The sequence below is a fragment of the Engraulis encrasicolus genome, chromosome 12, assembly GCF_034702125.1.
Source record: "Engraulis encrasicolus isolate BLACKSEA-1 chromosome 12, IST_EnEncr_1.0, whole genome shotgun sequence".
Classification (NCBI taxonomy): domain Eukaryota; kingdom Metazoa; phylum Chordata; class Actinopteri; order Clupeiformes; family Engraulidae; genus Engraulis; species Engraulis encrasicolus.
The window spans coordinates 35,654,753-35,682,252 of NC_085868.1; the positions used below are offsets into that span (position 1 = coordinate 35,654,753).

At 44.3% G+C, this 27,500-nt stretch overlaps 1 protein-coding gene and 1 long non-coding RNA gene across 4 annotated transcripts in view; one reads left to right on the forward strand and one right to left on the reverse strand.

Moving 5' to 3' along the window:
* Positions 1-17,630, reverse strand: part of mkln1 (muskelin 1, intracellular mediator containing kelch motifs) — a 53,227-nt gene extending 35,597 nt beyond the window's left edge. The window contains exons 1-6 of one of the 2 annotated variants that reach the window (XM_063212113.1): positions 17,516-17,630; positions 15,736-15,805; positions 8,489-8,631; positions 6,489-6,577; positions 5,005-5,114; positions 3,716-3,908 (exon numbers count right to left, since the gene is read on the reverse strand). In XM_063212113.1, coding sequence (XP_063068183.1) covers positions 3,716-3,908; positions 5,005-5,114; positions 6,489-6,577; positions 8,489-8,631; positions 15,736-15,805; positions 17,516-17,595 — 685 coding nt within the window. In that variant the 5' untranslated portion in view covers positions 17,596-17,630. Of the gene's footprint in view, positions 1-3,715; positions 3,909-4,905; positions 4,930-5,004; positions 5,115-6,488; positions 6,578-8,488; positions 8,632-15,735; positions 15,806-17,515 lie in introns of those variants that run through there. The other variant, XM_063212114.1, reaches the window with a different exon arrangement.
* An 8,303-nt stretch (positions 17,631-25,933) lies between these two features.
* LOC134459719 (uncharacterized) overlaps positions 25,934-27,500 on the forward strand; it is a 75,421-nt gene continuing 73,854 nt past the window's right edge. The window contains exon 1 of one of the 2 annotated variants that reach the window (XR_010036866.1): positions 25,934-27,400. This is a non-coding gene — a long non-coding RNA (uncharacterized LOC134459719). The remainder of the gene's footprint in view (positions 27,401-27,500) is intronic. The other variant, XR_010036865.1, reaches the window with a different exon arrangement.

A 27,500-nucleotide genomic window follows, 5' to 3' on the forward strand; every position in this document is an offset into this window, starting at 1 on the left:
GTTGGCATTTAAATGTCATCAGGCTTTGTTATTAACCATTGATGTTTGGGCTGTATTAGCAAAGTGAACTAAAACCCTTGGCAGAAAATGTGGCATATTTTTGCCTGGCAAATTGGTCTAGCATAATCGTAGTTGGGTCAGGGATCAGGCTCTGTGTTCTAATCGCAATGCTGTATCTGTGCAGCGACTACTTTTTCCTTTTTTAAAATCTTACTAGCGTGTTGTTGGAGTGAGCTCAGCACGGTGACGACAAACAGTCCTATTGCGTGTATTTAACCCATTAAAACAATGGACATGCATCTGTGGTTATTTACCTTAAGGCAAGGGGGTATACTAAGAATATGGTTAAGTGATAAACCAGACTTAATTAACAGGAAGTGGTAAACCTACAGGGATCATTTAGTTAAGAAAGTGAGGACTTCAGGCTCCTCTATTAGATGATTTACCTCTACCACATGGTTAACTTAACCTGGTTTTAGGGCTGCACAATTATGGAAAAAATCATTATCACGATTATTTTGGTCAAAATCATAAGTTAATCATGATTATTGATCACAATTATTGATTTTTGCTGATTTTTTTGAAAATTATAACAAGATGAAATATAACCAAGAATGAATTACAAACGGGATGAGCAAAATAAAATGAATTGTAATAATTATGTAAAGGCAATAGCATGAAACTTAAGTGGACAGATTTCTGGCCAGAAACACCAGCCTGTCAGTATGTTCTGGCTTCAAGGACACTCTCAAAAGTAGGTCACTATTGCCACGATTAAATCACGATTAAAGTCATGAGTTCGATTTCACCATTTTATCACGATTTTGATTATTTTTCGATTAATTGTGCAGCCCTACCTGGTTTACTACTGAACCAGCTTTACAGTATACCCCATCAGATGCAGCATCTATGCATATTCAACTTTAAACGTGTTGACAATAACTGTTCCTTTTTTTTTTAGAAGCATGAGGTTTTAACGGGTGAAGCAATTTGATGCCAAGCATTGATTCCACACTTTTGCCTGTAGAGCAACCCCAGACTATACACTATGATGTAGCCTGTGTATTAGACCACCCATTGATCAGAGTTGCAAAAAGTAGAAGCAGAGGTACTCTTACAGATGTATTTACAACACTGTCAGTTTGCTATTAAAAAGTTGAAACCATGTAGTATCAAATTATAATTAAATATATAAATAAAAAAATATGTAATAATTACATCTGCAAGAGTACTTGTCTACTTCGACTCTACACAACTCTGCCACTGATCATCCATTTTATGCAATTCAAAATGGGTTTTCATGTTCATACAGGTTGAGAGTTGGAAAACGTGCATAAAATGGACGATATGATCAAAATACTTGTTTGCCCAACAATTCGGCACACAGTGTACTGCATACCTGGCCGCTTCCACAGAGCAGTAAGGCGGTAATAATAAGAGGGTTGGGGTGATGGATAAATAGCTAGTCTGGGAAACATGCAACATGAGCATACAGAAGCGTCTCGGATTTTTATGCAGCTGTGACACAGGTACACAGTGTGTCTCAAGAGAGCTGGTAATGTATACAAGCCCCTTTTGAGAGATCCTTGCGGAAACCACGACGAGTCTCCCGTGCATTAATGAGTCCCCGAGCTCTCTATATTATGTAACATGCAGTGGAAATCAAAAAACGCCAGACAAGCTCACTGCAACTTTTGAGGGACTGTTTTTCATTCACCATCCGAATTGCAAATGAGAAGAAGGCTTTACAATTGAGCTTTTGCAAGATGTTGAAATATAATGCTGTGGTCAGTGATGTCATCATGACATATTACTTCCTGGTACGAGGAGAGAGGCACAAGTGGAGGAGGCAAGGTCGCATATTGTAACGCACTCACACTGACAGACTCCACTGGCGTCATTGAAAGAGGAAACAGATGCGGGCCTGGGCCAAGGCTGCAGCCCGGTAGCTGAGCTCTGGTTCCTGTCGGTGTCCCTTTGCTTTTGGTCAGCAGTGCCAGGGCTGCGGTCAGCAGGGTTACCACGACCTGACCAGTCAACCCCCACCTATGGCCACACTCCCTCCTCTCCCCTTCCTCGTCCTGAGTCAGATGGCTAAAAGGTCATTCTCAGGTCAATGAAAGGTCAATTTCAGAACAGCGGGAGGTCATGGTAACCATTTTTTGGCTCGGTCACCCTCAGATTTACATGTGGGTGCAACAGCAGCAGAGTGGGCACCAAGCATTGTGTGTGTCTGTGTCCTTGGGGCAGCGAGGAATTCTAACCCATGCCCAGCCATTGCCAACTTGGCCAAGGTCTATAAGTGCCGCAGCCATTCCGAAACAGGGGCAACGTTGATAATGTGCATGTCAAAAAAAGAAAGAAAGAAAGCTGCTTTCTGTCTGGAATACTGATGTAGGATCTGAATTGAATTGTTTTAATAGTTTACTGATCAGAGCTACTTATTGATTCACATTAGCCATCACATCCACAGAAAATTGTTGTTGTAATATGTGTCCATGTGGATCTGAAGTGTACAAACATGATGTGGATTTGTGGTAGTTTTTTTGGTGTGATGAGTGACACCTTTCCTGCTATAGGCAAATGATCCCGAGGGTGGTAAATCTGTCATCGAAATTCCAATGGTAAATAACTTCACACATCAGGCCCATACGTGTGTGAGGAGTCTGTTGTCAAACTGTGGCACAGATGTTGTCAAGATAAGATTTTTTGATCTGGTGCGATTTAAAAACTTCGAACTGTTAAAACGTGAAAAAAGGAAGAGAAACTATCAAAAACAGAACAAGACAAAAACATCCGGTCCAAACACAAACAAAACAAACGTTTTGGCGTGGTACGTGCAAAACCGTCCTGCTATAACCAAATGATCCCAGAGGTGGTAAATCCATCATCGCCATCCCAAGTGCAAATAGTCATTTAGACTTTTTTTAAGTGTATTTACACACAACAGAGGGATCGTTTGCCAAGCTGTGTTCTTTCCCCACAAATGATTTCCATGACGCAGGTTGAGCCATGTCTGTGTGTATATAATTCAATAATAGCAAACACACACCACAGCCTTAAAAAAGGAAAAAAAGAAAAAAAAAAGAAAAAGAAAACCCCCTTGAGGGCTGGACAAACAGTGTATCTAAGGGCAACCAGTGACCTGTGACATCATCCACATGGGATGGGGCCAAAATTAGTCTGATGACTTTATAACAAAAACTCAATTGAGGACAGTAAATTACGTGAAATGAGGCAAACCAAAAAAAAAAGGTCAAATGTCACTCACTTGTTTGACCGAACCTAAAACTAGACTTTTATGAACGCCTTTACCAAAGACTCTTACAGAGTGATGCTTGCTTGAACAGTGAGCTTTAGTAATGTGTTCAACTGTGTGACACTGTGTGCAGTACCATCTCTGACCTCTGATGAAGTCGTCAACTAGCTGTCCATGATTCACCAGTCTGTCACGCGGAGGTGTGAGCATGGGGTGCACCAGCTCTATCTAGCCGTGTGTGTGTATGTGTAAACACCAGCCGACAGCTTTATCGAGGAGTTCCTCAGAGGTGTAGGTGTGAGCGCGGGGGGGGGATCTAGATCCTGTTTGTGTTTATGTGTGTGTGTGTGTGTGTGTGTGTGTGTGTGTGTGTGTGTTCAAATAAGTCTGTAGAGTCTGTAAATAAGTCTGGGGGTTGTAGAGCGAGAGACCCTAGTTTATCCCCGTGCGTCTCACCTCTGACGGCCTTGTCGATGAGTTCCTCACAGGCGTCAAAGTCCCCCCTCAGCACCAGTCTCTCGTGCAGGTGTGTGAGCATGGGGTGCTCCAGGGCGATGCGCGTCTTCTTCTGCAGGGACTCAAAGGCCTCCGTGTAGTTGTGCTGGCGGAAGTGCTTCAGGCACAGGCGGATGGCCTCCTGTTCCCTGTACTGCTGACGCAACACACACACACACACACACAGATTAATACACACGTTTCACAGACGTTTAACAGATACATTGCCTGGCTCTTGCCCAAGTTGTAGTTCAGCGCAGCTTCGTGAGCTCCTCTACTAGGTCTGGGAGCATGTAGCAGGATTCTATTTCTCCAGTCATAAAATAATCAGAGCATTATCGCTTCAATGTCAACAAATTCCTTCAAAAACGGCTTCTGTTGATCTCAATATAGTCTACAATACGCCCTGTGACTCCTCAATGTGAGCTGCCATTGATATTGAAGCAATAAATGCTCCGATTATTTTTTTGACTGGAGAAATGGACTCTTGCTACATGCTCCCAGACCGACGTGTGTGTTTGGAGTGCCACCAGGGGGCTTCAGAGCTGCACACACACACACACACACACAGAGGTCTGGTGGAAACCAGGCTACCATCATTCTACCTACTCATGCAACAAGACTTTGAGTAAAGTGGTAAGGGACAGTTGTCAGACATGAGGAGTCACAGAGAGGACAAGGCTTGAATTCTAAGCAGCCGATATAATATATTAATGCGCCGTATGTCCCCTATAGGGCTGCAGCTGCTGTACGTGGAGTGCCGTCAGGGCTAGTCGACGGCCTTCATGCTCCGACGGCTTTTCTATCTCAACGGTGCAAGGCTGATACGGCTAGAGAATGGTGGAGGGGAGCAAGGATTCAGGATTATGTAACGTGTGTGTGCGTGCGCCCGTGTGCCTGTGTGTGAGGTTGGCAGCAGGCTCGAAGAGTTTTTTTCTATCTGAACAACGCAGAGTTAATACAGCTATAGCATAGTGTACGTGAGCAGGGATGCAGGATTACGCAAGACAGTGGGTGTCACTGAGTACAAGTGAGAATGAGTTTGTGTGTGTGTGTGTGTGTGTGGTGTATAAAGTCTGACCTTGCTGTACCAGGTAAGGCATGGGTGCACCACATGTGTGTGTGTGTAATAGTAGAAGTAGTACTCTGACCTTGCTGTACCAGTTAAGGCAGGGCTGCACCGTGTGTGTGTGTGTGTGTGTGTGTGTGTGTGTGTGTGTGTGTGTGTGTGTGTGAGGTAGTGCTCTGACCTTGCTGTACCAGTTAAGGCAGGGCTGCACCACGTCTGGCTCCTCGATGCCGTGGAGCTCGATGTACCAGATGCTGAAGTTGAAACTTGGTCCCCATGACATTAGAGGCACTGTACGTACACAAACACACACACACACACACACACACACACACACACACACACACACACACACACACACACACACACACACACACACACACACACACACACACACACACACACACACACACACACACACACACACACACACACACACACAAACACACACACACACACACACACTTTTGCTTTTAAAGAACCTTAACAGTATACACCTGTTTTATACACACTGCATGTGTAAATGTAATGTACTATATGAATAGTGAGCGTGTGCGTTTGATGCTAATAATATATGCAACAGCTGCTCGACACCTTCATATTTATACATATGAACTAAAGTATGATTGTATTCTAACACACACAGGTAATTGGAGTGCTTCTGGGTCTTCACCTTTTTTCCTTGGTGCTCATCAGTGTAGGGGCTCTCAAACTTGGTCCAGGAAGACAGATGCTGAGGCACTCAAGGTTGCAATTTTTTTTTTAAGATTGTATTCTATTCTACACTTCAACTGTATTAAACAAGGCATATGATAAGACCATTCCCCCAGTTGCAGATTTTCTTTCCATCAACAAGTGGATATAAATATCCCACAGAGATTAGCCTTATTCGCGAACTCTTTAACGTTAACTTTGAGGGGCGACTGGAATGAAACACGTCAACCGCACTCGAGTTCACCTGCCTAATATCTAGGCAGCTCCATTAGCAGTATTCAGAGAGCTGTGCGCTACACTAATGTTTCTAACATTAGAGAGCGAGAGAGAGACAGAGACAGACACAGACAGATTGGAAGAGGGAAAGAAAAAAATTACAAAGAAATACAGAGAGAAAGACAAACCAAGAGAAAGGGAGATAGAAAGGAAGATATAGAGAGAGAGCGAGAGAGTGAGAGAGAGAGAGAGAGAGAGACAGAGAGAGAGAGAGAGAGAGAAAGAGAAAGAGAGAAAGAGAAGGAGATAGAGAGTCAGAGAGAGAGAGAAAGAGAGAGAGAGAGAGAGAGAGAGAGAGAGAGAGAGCGACCGAGAGAGAGCAAGAGCAAGAGCGAGAGCGAGAGAGAGAGAGAATGAAAAGAGCCAGAGAAAGGGAGATGGAGAGGAAACGAGTGAACTCAGGCACCCCAGCCAGGGGGTGTGGATGAAGATGTGGCTGCTCCTGGTCCCCGTGCTCAGCTATCTTAGGAGCGCCGTGATGTCAAATTATAATGGACGCCTCCCGGGGACAGACGTGCGTGTGTGTGCGCCCGCTTTGTCTGAGTGTGTGTGCTTGTGTGTGTTCAATGAGCAAGTGTGTGTCTGCATGAATGTGTGTGTGTGTGTGTGTGTGTGTGTGTGTGTGTGTGTGTGTGTGTGTGTGTGTGTGTGTGTGCGGAGGAGAATGTCACTCACCTATTTTGATGAACCTGCAGGGAAACATCTGCTCCTCGATCTTGTGCTTGAGCGTGAACGTCTCCTTATTGAAGTCATTCTTAAGGCCACTGAGGGGAGAGAGAGAGAGAGAGAGAGAGAGAGAGAGAGAGAGAGAGAGAGAGAGAGAGAGGAGAGAGAAGAGAGAGGAGAGAGGAGAGAGAGAGGAGAGAGAAGAGAGAGAGAAGAGAGGAGAGAGAGAGAGAGAGAGAGAGAGAGAGAGAGAGAGAGAGAGAGAGAGAGAGAGAGAGAGAGTGAGTGAGTGAGTGAGTGAGTGAGTGAGTGAGTGAGTGAGTGTGAGTGTGAGTGTGAGTGTGTGAGTGAGCGAGTGAGCGAGTGAGCGAGCGAGCGAGTAGGAAGAGGATGGATAATGTAGGATGGAGGAGCGGAGAGGAGATAAGAGTGGCGAGAACAAGAGGAGAGGAGAGATGAGAGGGCAGAGAAGGGAAGAGGATAGAGGTGGAGGGAAGAGAAATGGAGAGCAGAAGATGGAGGCAAGTAGAGAAGAGCGCACGAGAGAAGAGGAGAGGAGCGAAAGAGAGAAAGGATGCAAGAGGCAGTAGTGTGGCAGAGAAGAGGGAGGGAAAGAGCACAAAAGACGAGAGGGGAAGAAGAGGAGGAGGAAACAGTAGTGTACAAGAAAGCAGATGTTTTTGGGGAGAGAGGGGGGAAAGGGAGAAAGAGAGAGAGAAGGAAAGAGGGAGAGCGAGAGAGAGCAAGAGAGAGAGGAGAGAGAGAGATGATGAAGACATCTGCCTAAAGGCTGCGAGACTATTTAGCACTACACCACTAACACAAACAAACAGCCATGCCTTGTGTTCTCGTCCCTGATCACGTGATGCGGAGGCTATTAATAAAGCGGTACTGAACACCACAAATATTTGACCGCTCCCTGCAATGTTTGGCTTTCAGTGCTTAATCCTGCATTCTCTACTCTAGTTTTTTTTTTTCGACAGCCTCTGGGTCTGCTGCAAAGCCACACAGCACTTACAGCAGCAACACTAAGCATGTTTTTCCAACTCATTAAGTGCCTCATAAACTAGTTACTCAACACGGTGTGCGGAGAGAGAGAGAGAAGCTACTTTGCGTGGCTTCAATGCTCTTAGAGTTACTTATTATTCATTATTAATATATGAACGCGCAGGCAAATGATAAACATGGCTGCCGGATGGGTCCCTCACCTGCCGTAGCATCCATTATTCATCCACAACGGGAGTAAATCATGCTACACGTCTGTGCTGGCAAAGCAGCCGCATGTCACCTTATTGTGAATGCGTATAGTACACGACAATGGAAGATAAAAAGAAAATATAGTTTTTCAAGCATTGTTTTATTCTTCCATAAAATCTCTGGACATGGACTGGTACCATAACATTTGTTATGTTTATTGATCACCTTTTTTTTCAGTTCTTCTTCTCCAACACTACACAAAACATGGCTACCTGCTGTTTCCCTCATCAGGACAGAAGCTCAATAAAGTTCTGGCTCCGTTTCTTTAATATGCAGTACAATGACAGTAAATGATGGCGCAAGTGTGCATTGCAACCCCCCTTTCAGAATTCAACCTCATAGTGCATTGTGTAAGGTGACATTAAAATGTCATTGTTTTTTTCTTGAACATCCCCCAAGCATGGTCACTTGTATGGCTTTCAGGCCGACCAGAACGGAGCCGGTGTCGGTGCTCGCACCAGTTACGTTCGGCACTAAAGTGTTTGTCTGCGAACCGCCAGTGTTCATACCGGGCTCTGAACTTTTTCCGCACGTGACTGTGTTACCCGGATGAACCTGCTGACGACCACGCTGTCGTCACGGTTCGCAGAGAAAAACCTAGTATTTTGCGGTTCGCATTGCGAACCAATTTTCCGGTTCGCGAACGCAAATATCTGTGGCGTGAACACGACGGTCGGTTCGCGATTAGGTGCTGGAACGGGCTCCAGCACGGTTCTCAGTCGGCCTGAATGCGCTACTGGTGTCTCTCTCACCTGGACAGAAGCTCAGTCATGTTCTCCTCACTCATGCCCCCGAACACCTTGAACTTCTTCAGGTTGCACACGTGCGTCTTCTCATATTTGCCGAAGGTGATGCTCTGCACGATCGCCGGCCTCTCCAGCTTCAGCGTCAGGTACTGCAGCAACGACACGGAACATGAAGAGAACAGTGTTAGAACCGGAACAACAGGGGGCGGTTAGGGTGTCAGACTAAGTAAGTAGAGTAATCAACCAGTGCTCTCCCCCATCCTCCTCCATGACTGAGGTACCCTGATGGTACAGTCCCGCCGCACCGCTCCCTAGGAGCGCCATTGAGGGCTGCCCCCTTGCAAGGGGGAGGCATAAATGCAATTTAGTTGTGTGCAGTGTTCACTTGTGTGCTATGGAGTGCTGCGTCACAATGACAATGGGAGTTGGAGTTAAAAAAAAACAGGAAAGGGTTAGCATCACTGGTAATGTCAGGTAAGGTACTAGGGCTCGGTTCAAAGGATCGATCCCCGACCCGATATCGATTCCCGTTCGAAATGAGCAAGTATCGATTCAACACTTTGCGGATCAATCTTTTGCAGATGATTATAGGCGCCATTTTCTCAACCACATCCTCTAGCTCTCTTCCATATTCACGTAAGCTACATGCACAAATACACACATCCTGTTCATGTAAATAGTGTCAGTCTTCTCCCACCTTTCTCTCTCATACCAAGTGTCCCATTTCTTTCTCCCATATCAAGGTATTTCATGTTTGTATGGACTTCAGAGGCAGAGATATTTAGGTTTTTATGGCTGTACTTAGAATTCTATGCATTAATGGGTTAAAGTGACAACCCAGCAGTACAAAAGATCGATATCAAATCGGATCGGATTGGAATCAAATCAATCCAGGAAATCTGGATTGATTCCCAGCCCTAAAAGGTACGGCAAGAATGACACAAAACATGGGGAGGGACCAACAGTGTTATGGATCAGCAGGAATGGGAACATGTCATAATGCACAAGTATCAAAGGTAATGCAGGAACCCACACAGAAGAATCCTAGGAAGAGCAATTAGTAGCGCCGCATGAACTGCAACAATGAGAGACTGTGGAGCAAAGCAAGATCAGTTTTAGAACAACAGAATCACTGTTCATCTGGCTCAGGTAAATGGAACAGGCTTTCAAAAACAGCAAGAATACAAGCAGGGTAGTTCTACTCGCAAAATGCTTTTGACACTGAGGCTGAACCAAGCATCACAAAAATTGACAGCGTAAATAAAATCAGAGGTCTTGCAAGCCAAATCCAAAATGCAATAACCTTTCCACAATATATATAGTTACTGTCTCACTGTACGGCTCACAGGGAAATATTTTGCACAAATAAAATAAGACTGTTTGTTCCCATCCTTTCTCCTCGATCCGTCTTCTGTGCTACAGAGAGCTGCCTAATATATTGACAGAGAAGTGTATTCTACATTGATGCACAGAGAGTTCCATCTCTTATACCATCTGGATATTCCCCTGGGATTTCTAACTACTCTGAATTGGCGTAATGAAAATGAAAAGCCATAAAGGACAAGGAGGAGACAGAATTTCATTCCCAAGCGCACAGATGAGAGCTGATGACGAAAGTGGGTAGTCTCTTATATATTAACAAAACAGGCTTTAGAGAGATGTGAATCTGTAGGCTGCAATCGTGATCTCTTTGTGCAGCAAAAGAACACAAACACAAAAGTCATGAGGTGAGCAAAACAACTGTAGCGGAAGAGGCAGAGACTGAAACAGATAGGCAAATCATGCGATAAGGGCCACCACACCGACAGAAACGTAAACAGTCCTGAGACAAGAGGCCTCGGTTTCACTTTGACGTCCTCAAGATCTGTTCACATCGAGCTCAAGTGCCTTCCAGAACAGTCTGTCAGAAGAGGACACACACACACAGACACAGGGAGAGGGAGCTTGAACTTCTTACGCATCATAATTGGGTGGATGAGAGAGAGTGAGAGAGAGAGACAGAGAGAAAGAGAGAGAGAGACAGAGACAGAGAGAAAGAGAGAAAGAGAAAGACAGAAAGAGAGAAAGAGGGAAAGAGAGAATGACTGTGTCTGAAGCTCTATTTGAATGGGACTGGTTTCATGGGGCACCTGTGGTAACGTAATAACAGGGAAATTTAGTCCCGTCCGAAAGCACTAGGCCAGTAAAGATTCGTCCTAATGTGCTCAAAAAACAAAAATACATTGAAGATGGGAAGCATGAACATTTACCCTACCCACCTTCTTTTCTTTCACTGACATATTCTAATTCAGCCTGAATCGGCCATTTTGATTACTGACATTCTAAGATAAAAATCACATCACCCCATGTCCATACATAAAACTAGTCCCGTCCAAATAGGGCTTAAGGGGGTGTTTTATTCCAGAGACCTGGGGCCTATACTACAAAGCTGGTTCAGGATAAGTTAAGTTTAAGTTAAGAGGTAAATCATCTAATATAAGAGCTTTTCTTCAGAAAATTAGGACTCCAGGCTCTTCTATTAGATGATTTACCTCTCAACTCTCAACCTGAACCAGCTTTGTAGTATATAGATTAGATGATTCACATCATAACTTAACCTGGTGTAACTTACTCGTTAACCAACCTTACAGGTGGGTGGTGTGTGAGAGAAAAACAAAGTGCATGCACTCATGAAAGAAAGGCTATGCAGTAGTGATGAGAACAAGTTCAGTGAGAGGGGTAATCTTGGGTGAGGAGGCACATCAACATTTCTGGGACTGATTTGCATCTAACCAAACAAGTGACGACAGGCAAAACAACACTTCTTCAACGCCAAGGAACACCTGAATCTGCTCTGATGAAATTATCATATTGTACTCATGTAGTCACAAGAGACTTGCACTTCTGTTGAACCCGAATCCAACAAAAAACAAGGGTGTTTACATTACGTCTAATTTCACTGAGATGCTAAAAACAACAAGTCTGTCAGACAAGCCCATCCTGACAAGAAATCAGATCTAAGGGGGTTGATGGTTAAAAAAAAAAAAAACACCAACTGCAGAGGACACAATAATTATCTGTGAAAGCCACTGCCTTCTGACTCGGCTTCAAGCGTGAAAGTGCTAAGCTGCCAAAAGCTGTTAGGAAGTAAGACAAGGTCTGCACACTTAGGAATCCTTTTAACTTCAAGAGAGGAGTTTGAAAAAGACTTTGAAATGGTCAGACCTTTTTCTGAGAGCCTTACAATATTTCTTCCTTTCAAGGGAGCGGCCCTTTGATATATGTTTTTCTCCATTTCCTTATATAAACCTACATTAACTCTTTGCACATGCAAAGTAATCCATGCCCCATGTGGTTAAGCAGACATCGGAGGAGCGCCAGAAACAAGAGAAAGTAAACATGGATAGTGCTGGAAGTGTTTCAAACTAGTTTGAAAGTGTTAAAAAAGCTTAGCATTGGTAACAGAAAGTGTTAGAAAGAACGGCCTATTTAGAAAGTAGAGTGCTGAGTTCCATGCTAAACAACTCCCCTAGCAGAGTAAATCCAAGACTGTCAGCAGTTCGAGTGGCAATTACAGAGATGGGAGGAGCCTCACCGCTAATAACGAGGTTGGTTCTGTGTGTGTGTGTGTGTGTGTGTGTGTGTGTGTGTGTGTGTGTGTGTGTGTGTGTGTGTGTGTGTGTGTGTGTGTGTGTGTGTGCAAGGCCATTAAACGACAGTCCTGTGTTGGATGGCCACTTGGGCATCGATTCCCTTTTATAGCCGAGCTGTGAGCACAGCTTATATAATACATAGGTAGATGGATGTAACCTACAGATGGAGGGATGGCTGGGCGGATGAGATGAGGGGATAGATGGGTGCCAGAATGGATGGAGAGGTGGCAGCATAGCATGTGCCCACAAGCCCATTCATCTTGTGTCTAATCATGGCTCTTCCCAAGCTAACAAGCCAACGTCAATGGCACCCATAGCATCTGTATTGTTGCAACCAATGCTGTTCCGCGACTTAAAAAAAGTGCCAATGAACCTCTGTTGAACTGTTGAGACAATTTGCACGGCAAGTTAAATTAAATATATGAATAAACTCTTATTTACCTTCAGAGTCAATAAAGTATCTTTACTAATACTAAGTGGCAGTGTTGTTGCTGTTGTTGTTACTATAACAAATAACTTAAGCCACAGCTGATAATCATCATCTAACACAGCCAGCGATTCCCGCAGAAGTTTGGCAAGTCAACAATGGTGGCGGTTAATCGGAATCAGAGACGTTTGACTTTCATGACTGGAAAAGCCATGTTGTGCAATTTCATGTGAAATATGCGAAATAGGGCTGTAACGATACGCTCAACTCACGATTCGGTTTGTATCACTATTTTTGACTTACGGTTTGATACACCCCACAATTTCTGAGATGTATCTCATGTGAAGCTTGGAAGCACAATCACGTCAAATTATATGGTTGTTTTCTGGACTAAAGGATAACAAAACTTTGAAAGGGCGTATCATAATACTGCCTTACATCACGATACAGTATCGTGACTTGAGTATCACGATTTCTGGGTTTGATCCAATATTGTTACAGCTCTAATGCGAAAGCCCCCAAAAATAAATAAAATCACATGTTTTTTGTGCAGCAATACAAAAGTTGTATGTTTTCAGGGGATTTGTGTTGACAGGTGGCCGCCTTACCCATAAAGTGCTGGGGGAAACACTGGGTTCTTCCCAATATCCAGACTAGGGATGTTAACCGGTAACCGGTTAACTGATAATCGACCGAATCAACTTTAACCGGTTAAAATGTTCTGCCACCGGTTAACCGGTTGTAATAATAATAATAATTATAATAATAATTTCCTCACAAAAAAAAACGATAATTTTGAGGTTTTAGTACGATAATTCAGCATTTTCCATCTGGCAACAGTGGTTGGACATGGCAGGTCCTGTCAGGCTTATGTGAAAAATAAATATGAAAAAAATCAGTTCTGTGCATATCAGGCACGCAAACGTTTTAAAATGTAAGATTACCGGTTAACCACTGGTTAATGAGTCTCAGTAGCCGGTTAAGAGTTTTTTCAATTTTCGCCATCCCAATATCCAGACTCCCGTCTGCGTCCTATGCTTGTGGCCTCGCGCTTCACGGGACACCCCGCCTCCGTGGAGAAAACCATTAAGTTTCCCCGCTGTCAACCTAGCCACAACAACTTTTGGGGGACTTGCGCTTTTGCAAGATATTGAATTAAACGTCTGTCGTCCATGCAGTCTTGTGACATCATCTGCAGGCCACAAGCAGGACGGGACAGGAGTTAGGATGCATTATTATATGGTGTGACGTCATCGGTCGAATGCTCCATTCATTTCAACGGGGCTCCCCAACGTTCGCACGTCTGTTATTTTTCGATAACGGACGGGTTGGTCTATAACAGACCGCTGTCAATGGCAACAAGACTTGTCACTGCTAAAGCGGCTTTTCAACAAGACTCTAATCAGCTGCTGTGATAGACAACACCTGTTGTCCTGGCTACCTAGCTGTTGCCTAGCGGTGTTCCACAACGGCACTGTTTTGTTTTGCGCAGCAACAATCTTTTGACATTAAAAACTATAATAGACTTAACATTAAATAGGCCTAAAGAAATGTCCCCGCCATGTGTGAATCATTTAAGTATATCCATATAATAAGCGGGTTAACTTTCGGCGAGTCGGTCGCTTTGTGGAATAGCAGCACTTCAGAGAGAACAAGACCCCTCCGCTCCGCGTCGGGGTCTAAAGATTCTCTCTGTCGTGCTGCTATTCCACGGTAGCGACCTTCTCGCTGAACGTTAACCCTTACGTAAAGAACCCCCTTACAGCAACCCCATCCACTGCAGCCTGGCCGCCAAAGACTGACCATCGTACTGTTCCATCAGGTTAATGTCTGTGTTGGCTGCTGCCACGCCAACCGAATGAAGGTGGACACCGCTGCCGGTGATGCAGACAAAGGCCATTTAGGCCTTTTCAGTAAAGCACGCACTTTTGACCGGGCATTTAAGAGGAAGAAGACAGGAAGAGAGTGGGAGAGACAGATGGTGTGGGCATTAGGAAATGGCCACAGCTGGGGATTTGAACCTTACTGCCCCTGTAAGTACCTGGCCTTTACGGGGACATCCCCGCCTAGATCATAAACAAAAACAAAAACTCATGCAAAAGGGGACAATCTGATTTAGTTCCTGTTTTTTCACTGATTGGTTAATTGAGTAAGCAAGACAGCACACAGGGCACACAGGCTGCTGTTGAGACCTCAGCCTGACCCAAGCCACAGATCAAAAACAAAGAAAGTCTCAAAGAGTGTTGCTTCTGTTTTGCAAAAGCAGACACCCATGCCTTGCCTTCCCTTCTGCTTCCTCAGAATAATCACAACTCTGGGCTGGCCTGTGTGATTTAAGAAGACGAAGAAAAAAAAAAACACCACGCCGCCTGAAGACTGAGAGCGAGCGAGAGAGAGTGATGGCGGGAGCAGAGGAGGAAGAAGAGCTCGTGTTTCAGCAGCGGAGCTGTGGTTAACACGACCCCGTCCGTCTGGACGCCACAAACTCAAAATGTCAGAGCATCTTGTCACCTTGTTTGTCAGGCTCACATGGCAGTCAGCATGAGAAGCAATAGCAGTGCACCCTTGACCTCATCTGCAGCAGACTAGCCAATAAGAGTGCGCCATTAACCTCATTGGCAGCAGACTGTCCAATAAGAACACACCATTGAGCTCATCTATAAAACACAGCACAGTATCATCATCCATCCGCTCCCAATTGCATCCACAACAGGGACACGCACACACTGCTTTAGTGTGCCACTAACAATCTGCAACATTAATGTCCTCCTGCATCGTCAAGCCATCCACTACATCTCAACAAAACAACAAGGACCAAGCAGGCTTGCACGAGAGAGATAGGTGGAGCCTCTAAAAAAAATCCAATTTATTTCCCATCGTCCAACCAGGTGGCTGGGTTCCAGAAAGCTTTTGTCAGGCCATGTCTCATTATCTCTCCAGTTCTTTACACCTCTCCTTCCGCATCCATCCTCTCATCTTTGCATGTATTGAGACGCAAGAGGGCAGAGGACGAAGGATGTAACTGAAGATGGATATTGAGATGCAGCCTGTATGCATTTCTCCAGTTATGGACCAGGCAAGGAGGACAGCGCAGCAGGCGTGTACATTTTTAGTCAGTACACATACACAGACATGCCAAACAACATTATTGACAGGAGACTAAATAGTAAGGACATTAGGGGAAAGACACTCACCTGTGGAGGGTAGTTGCTTTCTGAGGACCATCGTGAAGACTGATCACTGGGCTTGTCCACCAGGATGTTCCTGTGTGGACAAACAGAGGGACGATTTAACCCGTTAAAAAAAAACGCTTTATAAGTTTGTTGTTACCAGAATGGCAATGACCGAGTCGTAGTGTATTACTAAAGGCCTTGTGTTATGTCATAGTAGAGTATAGTAATTAACCTTTCAATTATGTATTTCAGTGTGCCTCAGATGGTACAGCATGCATTGAGGGGTTAAAATAGTGCACATAATAGTGTGTGTGCTAAGCCCCCCACATTGGGGTTTGCATGCCCATGGCGTACCGGGTTTGAGTCCAGACAGGGTCCTTTTGTCAGCCCTGCCCATTCTCTCTCTCTCTCCCACTCTGCCAGGCACACCACACTACAGAGGGTAGTGAGGAAGACCCAGGTCTGTCAAACCATGGCTCTGTCTTGATGATATTTGTGAGTTAAAGCAGTGTTTTGGGCATCCCTTAATTTATCGTGCACCTGGTCAGTTATTGGAATGTGCATGACGTAGTCATTATGTTGAACACAGATTAGACATGTGTTGATGTCAGGTACAAGACCACATCCTGGGCAATAGGACCACAAGCAAACCCAAGGTAGCCATTCAAAATGACGACCACGAAAGGCGCACATGCAATGATGGATTGACCATCAAAGTCTTGTAAAAAATACCAGCTATACACACCCAGTGCATTCCTTGTACAACATTCCACGGCAATTCCATTGCCATGGGGTATGTGTTCCTTTCTCTTCTAATACGTCTACTGCTATTCAGATTGGATCCAGTTTCAACATCAATACCAGTTCCAAGTCGGCTGTGAGGGATGTTTCAGATGAATAGTGTACGCTCTAGCCTTCACTGTGTAGGGCCAATCCACAGCCAGTCAGTTGTACAAAGCAATGCATAGCTAGAAGCTACACGTATCCAGTTTCTTTGGAGAAACAGAAAGGCTTGCGGCATCCCTGCACCAAGACCGATCAAATGTGAACCGTAAACAAGTCATCTGCATAAACGGTGCACTGAAGGGTCAGATTCATTTGACAGTGTAAGCATCACTGACAGTTGAGGCGCCGCACCATAGCAGCTTGGACACCTGGCTAAAATGCTAACAGTTAGCTGGTGATAGTAGCCAGCCAAGTTGCGTTACACAACCCAACTCGTGATGCCCCAACCGAATACATCAGCAAAATCAGACATCTGGCTGCAACCAGCCCTTTAGCAAACATGTGACAGTATGGAAATACAGCTAAAGGTACATCCAACATTGCGTCTCTCTTATTTACAACTCTGTAATATTGGACCTTGGCTAGAAAGCTGTCAGCTGTATTATCTAACAACCGTTAGCTTCTCTTAATTACGCCAGGTGTAGCATGTGTGCTAACACTTAGCATTCGTGCTAGCTTGCATACGTTGTGTGGCACACAATCTGCATGTAGTTTGCAAGATAACACACACCTGGAGATTATTTTACAATCCCAATAGGTATCCGATACATAGCCCAACCATGAACCATATGTGGATGTTAAATTGAATTGACAGTTTTGTTCGCTGGCCTTGTCGGACCAATTGAAGTGCCTGACCAGCTATATGATAGCAAGCTAATGTTAACCTGGTTGTCTAGGTGGAGTACTTGGCCCGGTTTCAACTTGGGTCCAGGATAAACAAATTCACTGAACCGGGCACCTGTGCCCCCACTAAACAAAGACAGAATCACGGTCCGCGTGTGCATGTCTTACTCACTCTGGCAAGTATGTAGAGGAGTACGAGCTCCATTTAAAAACACTGTAGGAAAGCACTCTGTTCTCAGAAGCCACCGCCATCTTGTTGCACAAATAACAGGCAGCAACGATAGTCAAGTAAGATCTGGGAGTGACATCTCTTAAAGGGACAAAGCCATATTTATGCATCTACTCTCCCAGCCTTTTGGATTTGGCATGCATGACGCGTCAGTGTCATTTGATCATTCAGCATCCATGGGGTAATGACAGGTTAAATAGGCCTACTTCAATTAATTTCTGTGTGAAAAGTGTGTGAAAAGTGAAAAGTCTCACCTAGGTCGAGGTAGGCCTAGTCAAATGAGCTAAGCAAGCAACAACTGGACAGTCAGCTAAAAGCCATTTGGATCAAAGGTGAAATGTTGGCAATCACACAAGGAAATCCATTTAGGCCTACCCTATAGGCTAGTTTTGGCTTTTAATTTGCGACGTGTTTTATTTCAAAGGGACTCGTTCTGCAAAACACAAATCGAACAACAGGCGTAATTTCCCAAAAAGTAATTGCTTGGTTGTGACCAACACACTTCCTGTCTGCTGCCTTCCCTTTCAGTTTCTATTTGACACTTGTCCATCCCGGCCCCCACATCCCGGTATCCAAGCACCCCCATGTGCATGTGTGTCATGCTTGGTATTACTACCAAGGTGTGAAACACCTCCCCATGATTTACGCAGATTTCAGCACCACATGCTTGGACAGCTCCGGGCACGCCAAAGGTGTACTCGTGCACGTGGACAGCTGGTGTCGGAATGGCGGTTGCTCCCCTCAGTACATTACACTCAGCTGAAGCGACTATACCCCCATTCAGACATACCGCCATTCCCACATTGATGTTCAATTGTCTGAATGGCGGTATCCATTTTTCATTTTTCCATTTCATCTCCGTGCGTCATGGAGCAAATGCAGATTTCAGCACCACGCACGTGGACAGCTTCGGACACACCGTTGAAGGTGTAAGCTCGCGTCACTCGGAGCAAACACATATTTCAGCACCACACATATGGACAGCTCCGGCACACCGTTTAGGTGTAGGCTTGTGGGTGGACAGCTCCCCACAAGTAACGTGGTGTCGGAATGGCGGTATGATTAAGTGTGGAGGTGTGTCGGAATGGCAGTATGTCGGAATGGCAGTATGTCGGAATGGTGGTTGCCCCCTGAAGCGACTTAGCTATTTAGGTAGGCCTACAGGGTATTGGTTACAGTCCCTGATGCAATGTGGGGTTAGATTTACTCAAGGGCACCTCACACATAGCCTGGCGACGCCATCCCATGTACTCCACCCAAAGATTTTGGCTCCGCCATCGGACTTCGCCCAGGCTACCTCACACAAACACTGGAGGTGTAGGGAGAGGTATCAGAGGGATTTCAACCTGCAATCCCCCAATCAAAAGACGAATAACTCTGTAACCGCTAGGCCACAGTTAGTACTAACACAAGTGCATTAAACTACCCCTTGAATTGCCTATAGCAGGGATGTCAAACTCAGGCCCGGGGGCCAAATTTGGCCCACGGAGTCATTTTATTTGGCCCACCAGATCATTTCAAATGTGTATTATAGTTGCCCCCCCTACACATTAATGTACTTTAATATGACTTGAACATGAGTGCCACATGCTCATACAAGTGCATCAGTGATGTCTTCCACTTATTTACAACAGACTGCAGGCACATTTGAACTACAATATCAGCTGGGATTGAGTGTTTAAGATGTAATCATTTGAGTATTGTAAGCATGTGGGTAGATGACGGATAGGCAGCAAAAAACATTTTTTTCACAAAACATTGTTTATGAGGGGAAAAAGTACATGTCTACGTAGTGCAGCAATTAATCTTTCAAACAATCCAAGTGGTCACAATGTTGGTCTATTCATTGATTATTTATTTACGTTGATAAAGCAATTTGCTGAAAATATGTCCTTTGGTGTGACGTTAAGAAATAAATATATTAAGTAATGTAGAAATGGCTTGATGGGGTTTTATGAACATTGTTACACTCTTCATATTTACTGCAATTTTTTAAAGTCTTAATTTAATGAGAAATTACCATGTAAGTATTTTTTTCCCATTAGAGGTGAGATTATTAGAAACCTTCGAGGAAAAACAGGGATATCTTTCTTTTAAATGTTCAAAATTGTCCGAATTTATACTAACTTTTCAGGGACGATAATTTGTCCTTCCCTAATGCAATATTCAGTGTTTATCAAACATATTGTTTAGCTCAAACAAATATTTGAGCGTTTAAAACATGTCACACCGTAGGACATACATGTCACGCTAAAGGACAGAAATGCAAAACTGAGCCAGAAACAAATATATCAACATGATAATTTTGTCTTTTGATCATAATATAATGTTGTAGTCAATATGGACCTACACTTTACACTTATAAGTCTTTGAATCGTCGATTATCAGCCTATCGTAACTCTTAATGACAGCCATGCGGTCATTGAATGTAACCTGCAGAGCTCATAAGACTCATACTGAAGGGTGACCTTGGCATGACCATCACACTTTTGTAGGTATGCTATGACTGTCACACCATTGAACCTGTAGTGTGTAGTGGCCAGTGCCTGTTTGGTATCTCAAGCCGGACAGCACATTTATGCTGTATATTGAGCTCTCCACAGCATACTTTATTCATCTATACTCCTCTATATACTCTCTCACTGATCTTTCATTCACTGTTACCGTTATATTTTATGGTTTCAAAGCACCATTAATGACATTTTATATCATTTGACAGTATCTAAAATCAACAGCAAATATTCATCAACAATGCATCAAAGTATAAATTCCAAAGGCCAATAAAGGAATAAGTAATTTGAATGCACAATATTTATCTAGTCAAACAACAAAACAACAAAATATGTACTACCAGTTGTTTTAAAAGCTCTTTCTCAAATATCTAGTCCATTGGTGTTACCTGTTTGTCCTTTGGTGTGATACTCCAAAGTGTCACACCATAGGACTTTTACCATCACACCATAGGACTTTTACCATCACACCATAGGACTTTTGAGCTTTTGAGTTAATTTAAAGCCATGTCGTTGCCAACTGAAATACAATTTCACCTTTAGTAAGATGCATTTTCATACATCTACATAAGAAAAAAATATGAAAAATATACACTATTGTCAAAATGTATTTTATGGCTGTCACACCAAAGGACTACAAAACTAATACATCTTGTGGTAGCAAAACATAATTGATTGACTGAAGAACTCTGAGAGAAAAATCTAAAATCCACCCTTGCCATTGGCTTCTTAAGGGTCTAAAGTCACAATGTATGTACCGCTGGAGCTTCAACAATAGATAATTATCCAAAGAATTAACCAAAAAAAGGATGTCACACCACAGGACATTATTTTCTGCGACAAAGTTTCCTAAGTCCATACGGTCTCAGAAAAACAGGAAAAAAATTAAGCATTGCCACTTGCTAAAATAGACACCTTAAAAAACATGCCAGGGCTGTTTAGACAAATGACTGAGCTTTGATTATTTATTTTAAAATGTTTTAATATGGAGAACCAGGCTTGCCTCAGTCACACCATAGGACAAATGTGACATTTGACTCAAAATTAAGTATACTTATTTAAGCTCTGGATTTATTACACATTACTTTTTCACAACAACGACATTAGTTTAATCATTTAAAGCATTGACAATTTTGAAAGCATGAATTTACTTAATTTTAAGAGCCTGCGACAGCAAAATTTACACGTCACGTCATCTACCCATGTGCGTGCATGCTCAATTTCAATACTTTTTGAATTTTGAGTTCGGCCCGCGACTTCGTCCCAGATTTAGATTTTGGGCCTCTGTGAATTTGAGTTTGACACCCCTGGCCTATAGTATGTCTCATTATTTTCCAAGGAAGACATTCCCATCACGGTTGTGGTGGCTTGCAATTCATTTGATATCCATTTCCAATTCCAATTCTGTTAACATGGTTAGTTCAGTGATTGACCAATTATCGACTAGGTGGAATGTTTTTGAGCACAGATGTTCATGTCCTTTGCTTGTTAAGCGACACCAGTAAATGGGCAAGGGAACCATTACGCCCTCTGTTCACTTAGTGGTTATATTGCCAAACCTTTGCCTGAGACAATTGGACGATCAGATCCCATGATGTCATCTGGCACTATATGGCCATGTGGGGCTTAAACCTGTGACCTCACAGTCTCGGCAATCCTTCGGCATGGAAGCACAGTATGAAACCAGTGAGCTAAAGGCTGATAGCTCAGCGACACTGCATCTGTATGAGGCAGAAGAAGGGAGGTTTACTAGTTCTACCGGCAAGCTCTGCTAGTTGGCACTGATTACTAGACGGGTGGGTAACCTTTTTCATTTGAGGGCCGTAAAAGTCCTCCAAGGACCGCTCTATGCACTTTGGGATTATATTGAAGGCAGCCACCTTTAAAACAGACCCCACCTTCTCTAGGTATTGCAAATGTAATTTCAAAGATTCCTTTACAAAATATGTCCTATTACGTGTGTTGCTGCATAACATTAAAATTATATCAGGGGCCGGATAAAACGTCCAGAAGGGTCATAAACGGCCCTCGAGACACAGGTTCCCCACCCCTGGATTACAGTCACTCCCCAACCTCACTGCCATCTGGGTCACGCCACCAGTGTAACAAAGGTTTTTTTTCCCGACACCCAGGGCTAGAACCTGCGGAATGAGAGCACAGGTATACAAAACTAGTGAGCTAAAGGTCTACTCTACGGCAATAGCACAGTGCCATCACATCTGTATGAGCCTTCAGGAGGGAACTTTACTAACTGGGTTCAAATCCCACCCTTCTACTCCCTACCACATTCTATGTGTAACGGAGGCTAACTACCAGAGTAGGTGTGGAGCGTTAGTAAACCTCCCTCCCAAAGCCACATACAGTATTGGTAGCGCTGGGCTGGTGGACTGAAAGCCCATTGGGAAACTCCAACTCCCATTATCATTGTGACACAGCACTCCACAGCACACAAGTGAACACTGAACACTACACACAACGAAATTGCATTTATGCCTCACCCGTGCAGCCCTCAGTGGCGCCCCATGGGGAGCAGTGCGGTGGGACGGTACCATGCTCAGGGTACCTCAGTCATGGAGGAGGATGGGGGAGAGCACTGGTGGATTACTCCCCCCACCAACCTGGCGGGTCGGGAGTCGAACCGGCAACCTCTGGGATGCAAGTCTGACGCCCTAACCGCTCACCCATGACTGCCCTTGGGTGACTGGTGACTGCCCATGACTGGTCCTTTAGTCCAGCGGTATCGTACTGTGCCTCCCATCCAGTGTTGCCAGAGAGAAAATGCTGAATTATCGTACCTCAAAATTATCAGGTTTTTTTTCTTTTTTGAGAGGAGATTATGGTACAAGACCCAAATTGTTGTTTCAATTCATCTACATGAACTGAATGACAACTCTGAAATTATTGTACATCATGTTTTATTGATTGTACAGAGGACAAAATGGACAAAATTATGGTACAAATACGATAATTATCGTACATCTGGCAATACTGCTCCCATCTCCGAACCGATGTAGTTGACGAGGTGGCAGGTTCGCGCCCCGAGGGGGACGAACTGTGCAGGAACACCTCCGTGACAGTGGTGCCGTGACCCAGATGGGAGTGAGGTTTAAGGGGGATAGTGCAACGGAGGCTAACTAGCAGAGTTAGTGTGGAACATTAGAAAACCTCCCTCCCAAAGTCTCATACAGTATCGGTAGCGCTGGGCTGGTGGACTGGTCCTTTAGTCCAGCAGTATCGTACTGTGCCTCCCATTTCCGGACCGTTGTAGTTGACGAGGTGGCAGGCTTGCATCCCTGAGGGAGACGAACAGGTGCAGGAACTCCTCCGTCACATATGGTATCCTTGAGCAAGGCATTTGACCCCATGCTGCTCCGGGCACTGTTTACAGTACCCTGTACATAAATGTAAATCACTTTGGATAAAAGTATCAGGTAAGTGTAATGTAATGTAATTCTACTGATGAACTCTGACATCCTTTACACTTACACAGGAATTGAAGGCTGGTTTTCAAGTTGAGATAGGGCAATGTCAGCATCCAATAGGTTGAATGTGTTCCCGGAAGTGAAGCTGACTAGTCCCCAATCCCATCGCAGTATAAAACTAGAAAAAACTATTACAAAATGTGATTAAAAGCAATATAATTAATGCAATATCAATACAATATAATGTCCAAAAACGATGAACATCCAAACATAATGTTAATATTTACTACTACTTTACTACTACATCATCATACAACAAAAATATTCAACTGTTTCCAGTCACCTTCCTCGTGTGGGTCTCATCTGTAGACCTATCAAGCGCAATGGAAAACATCTTTCTCGTAGCCGTATAATGTCCAACTTGATGGGCATCCTAGCATCATGCCTAATGTCTACTACTACCTTACTATTGGACTTTTCAACCATATTACAAACATTAAGTCAGTATAGTCACCCCACGTATAAATGTTTCCTCTGCATACTGCCTACATCTTTTTTTGCTGCTTAATTTACTTCAGGATTAATAATTGTAACTCTACAATGGAATGGAAACATACCGTATCTCTCATCATTGCAATACAATGTCCTCCAAACATCATAAGTCTACTTACTGCTACTTTCTTATATTAATAAAGCAATTCCAGCCATCCCCCTTATGTGGGCTATGTCTCACCCACAATGAGACTGAAAACACATCTCTCTCATCAGTGCAATATAATGTACAACCATGCTAATATATTCACTACTACTTTACTACTAGTTAACTATTACCATACTTCACTTCCAGTTATACCCCCTGTAGGCCTACATGTCTGTCTCATCTGTATTCAATGGAAGCCTGCCATTCCCCCCCTGAGTGCCATCGTGGGCAATCGGCTGTCGCGGGGAGCAGGATTTGTGGTGATGTCCTCTTGCGCGATCTCAGAAGCCCCGCGAAGCAGGTCCCAGAGGCTATTAACAGTTCGAATGATTCATCCCTCGATGACTGGGAGCCTTGCATGCACGTATGTGGGATGGGCACCGTTCCAAGTTCAAATCCCCCAACCCCTAAGCACATGCACATGCACACGCACACACACACACACACACACGCACGCACACACACACACACAGCCAGCTGCCACATTGTGATGGAGCACAATGAGCACAGACAGGTCTTTTTCTTTTTTCCCCCTTTATGTCATCGTTTCCCTCAAATGGGTTGTCATTTGATAAGAGACAACGGTGGAGATTTGTTGTGGTTTTTAGTGATTTTTCTAATCTAAGCAATTAGGACATGTGAGATAGCCCGGACCAGTTGTTCATTTAAGGAATACAAGGTGTTGGCATGTAGGCTATGCATTTGTCGCATTAAATAAATGTTGCAAATATTGAAATGGTCTTGTCATCCTTTGGGAGAGAGAGAGAGAGAGAGAGAGAGAGAGAGAGAGAGAGAGAGAGAGAGAGACAGGCAGTCAGGCAGATAGATAGACCATGGTGCTGTATAGCATTTTGGGGTCAATTTGTTTGTGTGTGTGTGTGCGTGTGTGAGAGAGAGAGAGACGTGGATTTCCTGTAAATGTGTTGAGAGTTTTAGTATGTCAAGACGCCAAGTGCTGCGTCTCAGGCTCTCTCTCTCTCTCTCTCTCTCTCTCTCTCTCTGTCTCTCTCTGTCTCTCTCTCTCTCACACACACACACACACACACACACACACACACACACACACACACACACACACATACACATACACAAACTTACATTCTTTATGCAGAGCGTGGGGATGTAAACATAATGGAACATTTTCATCAGGAAATGAAACACGTACACAGCCAACACACACACACACACACACACACACACACACACACACACACACACACACACACACACACACACACACACACACACACATCTTGCAATAACTCACAGAGCACAGACATGGGAAGGGTACGACGGAACGGTCAGGGGCGTCATTACGCCTGTATAAAAATGTTGCCGCGCGTCGCCGCATTGATTACCCAGCGCCATTTTTTATGCGATCTGCCCATTCCTCCTTGACCCCTTCCCCATATCAAAGGCAATTAGCCGCGGGTGATTCATGGTCAAAGCCAAGTTGTCTTTGTCCGGAAGAGGGGCTGATGTAAGCGGAGAAGATAATGTCATTTCGCCTAAGTGCGCGCCTAGGAGCGCGGGAAGCCTGGCTGCGTGCCATCTTTAATTTACCGTCAACGGGCATCGGTCAAGATGTTACAGTCCTCCCTTCGTCCAATTGGCCAGTGTGTCCCCCCACCCCCCGTCATAACATCTCACCTGGGGCTGTGTCATGATACTGAGACGTAAGGGCCTCTAATTCTCTAATTGTTAATCCCATTATTTTGGACTCTTACGGTGACCCTAATGTGAATTATTTTTTTTCACAGACCCCACCCATATTTAATATATATTTATATTTTTTAAAAACTTCATTTTCATTGCTTTGACTCAAGTCTTTTGCGACCAATAGCTCACATCTATGCACCCCTCACTGTACAGCATACCAGGAATTGCAATTGCATTCCCAACAATGCGTAAGCATCCAACGTCATGGGTATCTGTAACGTGTGTGTGGCAACTTGTTAACGCTCGTTTGACCATACACATCATCATCATATCCCAACCAGCACACACACAGAGATACACACCCTCTCCATGACTGTGCAGGGATATGATCACGTGGGAGGTCCCTTTAAGTTTCCACCGACGGAGCTGCGGTCATCACATGATGAACATGATATAATGAAAGCGCAGGGGCAGAAAAGAGCGGAGCAGCACAACTGCGTATGTCTTAACCACACTCAAAGCAGTAAAAGTAGCCTATGTAGACTATTAGGCAATGAGGGTGAACAGGCCCTTGCAAAAAAAGTAAAGGTTAGACAAATGAAGACGAGGGAATTTGCACGTGGTATCCCTGCTCAAGACCTTTTACGCAGCTTATAATAGCCTTGCAATCCGAAAAGTGCGTGATAGGTGGCTCACTCTGTTTATCCTCTTTCGGTGCCCGTGCAAATTAGAAATGAGTTATTTAAAGGAGGCCATGACAAGGAAGCCATGCTGCCAAGCCATGTTCTGATTTGCATTTGTAGGATGTCAGAGCAAACTTCGCTGGTATACGGCTTCGACCGCAGGTGGAGATTTCCCTGCATGTTGCTAGGGGGACTAGGAAGGTACTTTTTCAGCAAGTGAACTGGGACGGCGCAGTGGATTCTGCTGCGGGCTATGACTGCTTGTTCCGAAGAATGCGCTTGTTGCTATGAGAAGGACTGTTGGTCATTTGCCATCTCGATAATTAGGTCCGCATTCCTGTTTGCGTTGCTCGCATAGTCTGTGTCACAGTGGCTAATGCAGGCAAGTTTACCAACGACGACACACGAAACACGAGATTATTTATGCTATTAAGGCGCCTTTTTAAAAGCATAGCCGAAAATACACGCGTTTTCTTTTCGGAGCATCACGCCCCCTAACTGCGTAGCTGGCCCAAGGATGTGACAGGAACTAAATAGAGTGCACAATCGGCCAGAAAGACATAAAAGCGAGCAGAAAACACAGCGCAATCAACGATTATATTATGTCCAGAGTCGAAAACAACGCTGCATTTTCAGTGGCAGAAAAGGGGGAAAGGGCGGAGGTGGGGGACAACTCTCCACTCCCGGAATCATGACAAGCCTAGCTCCTGGCATTTTCGTCGAGGGCGCACTTAAATAAGTTGCGCTGTTATTTCAGAACCATCGTCATCGTTACACAAGATAAAGCGGACATGGACAACTCGCATATTATCAGGAACATGGAGGTCTACCGAAGAGATTCTTCACTACCACTGGTAAGAAGACATTTTTTGATTATTATCGCTTGCTTTGCCCGTCCCGAGGCTATACGCATGTACTTAAAAATGATGAGTTAAAGATCGAATGCAAAATCAA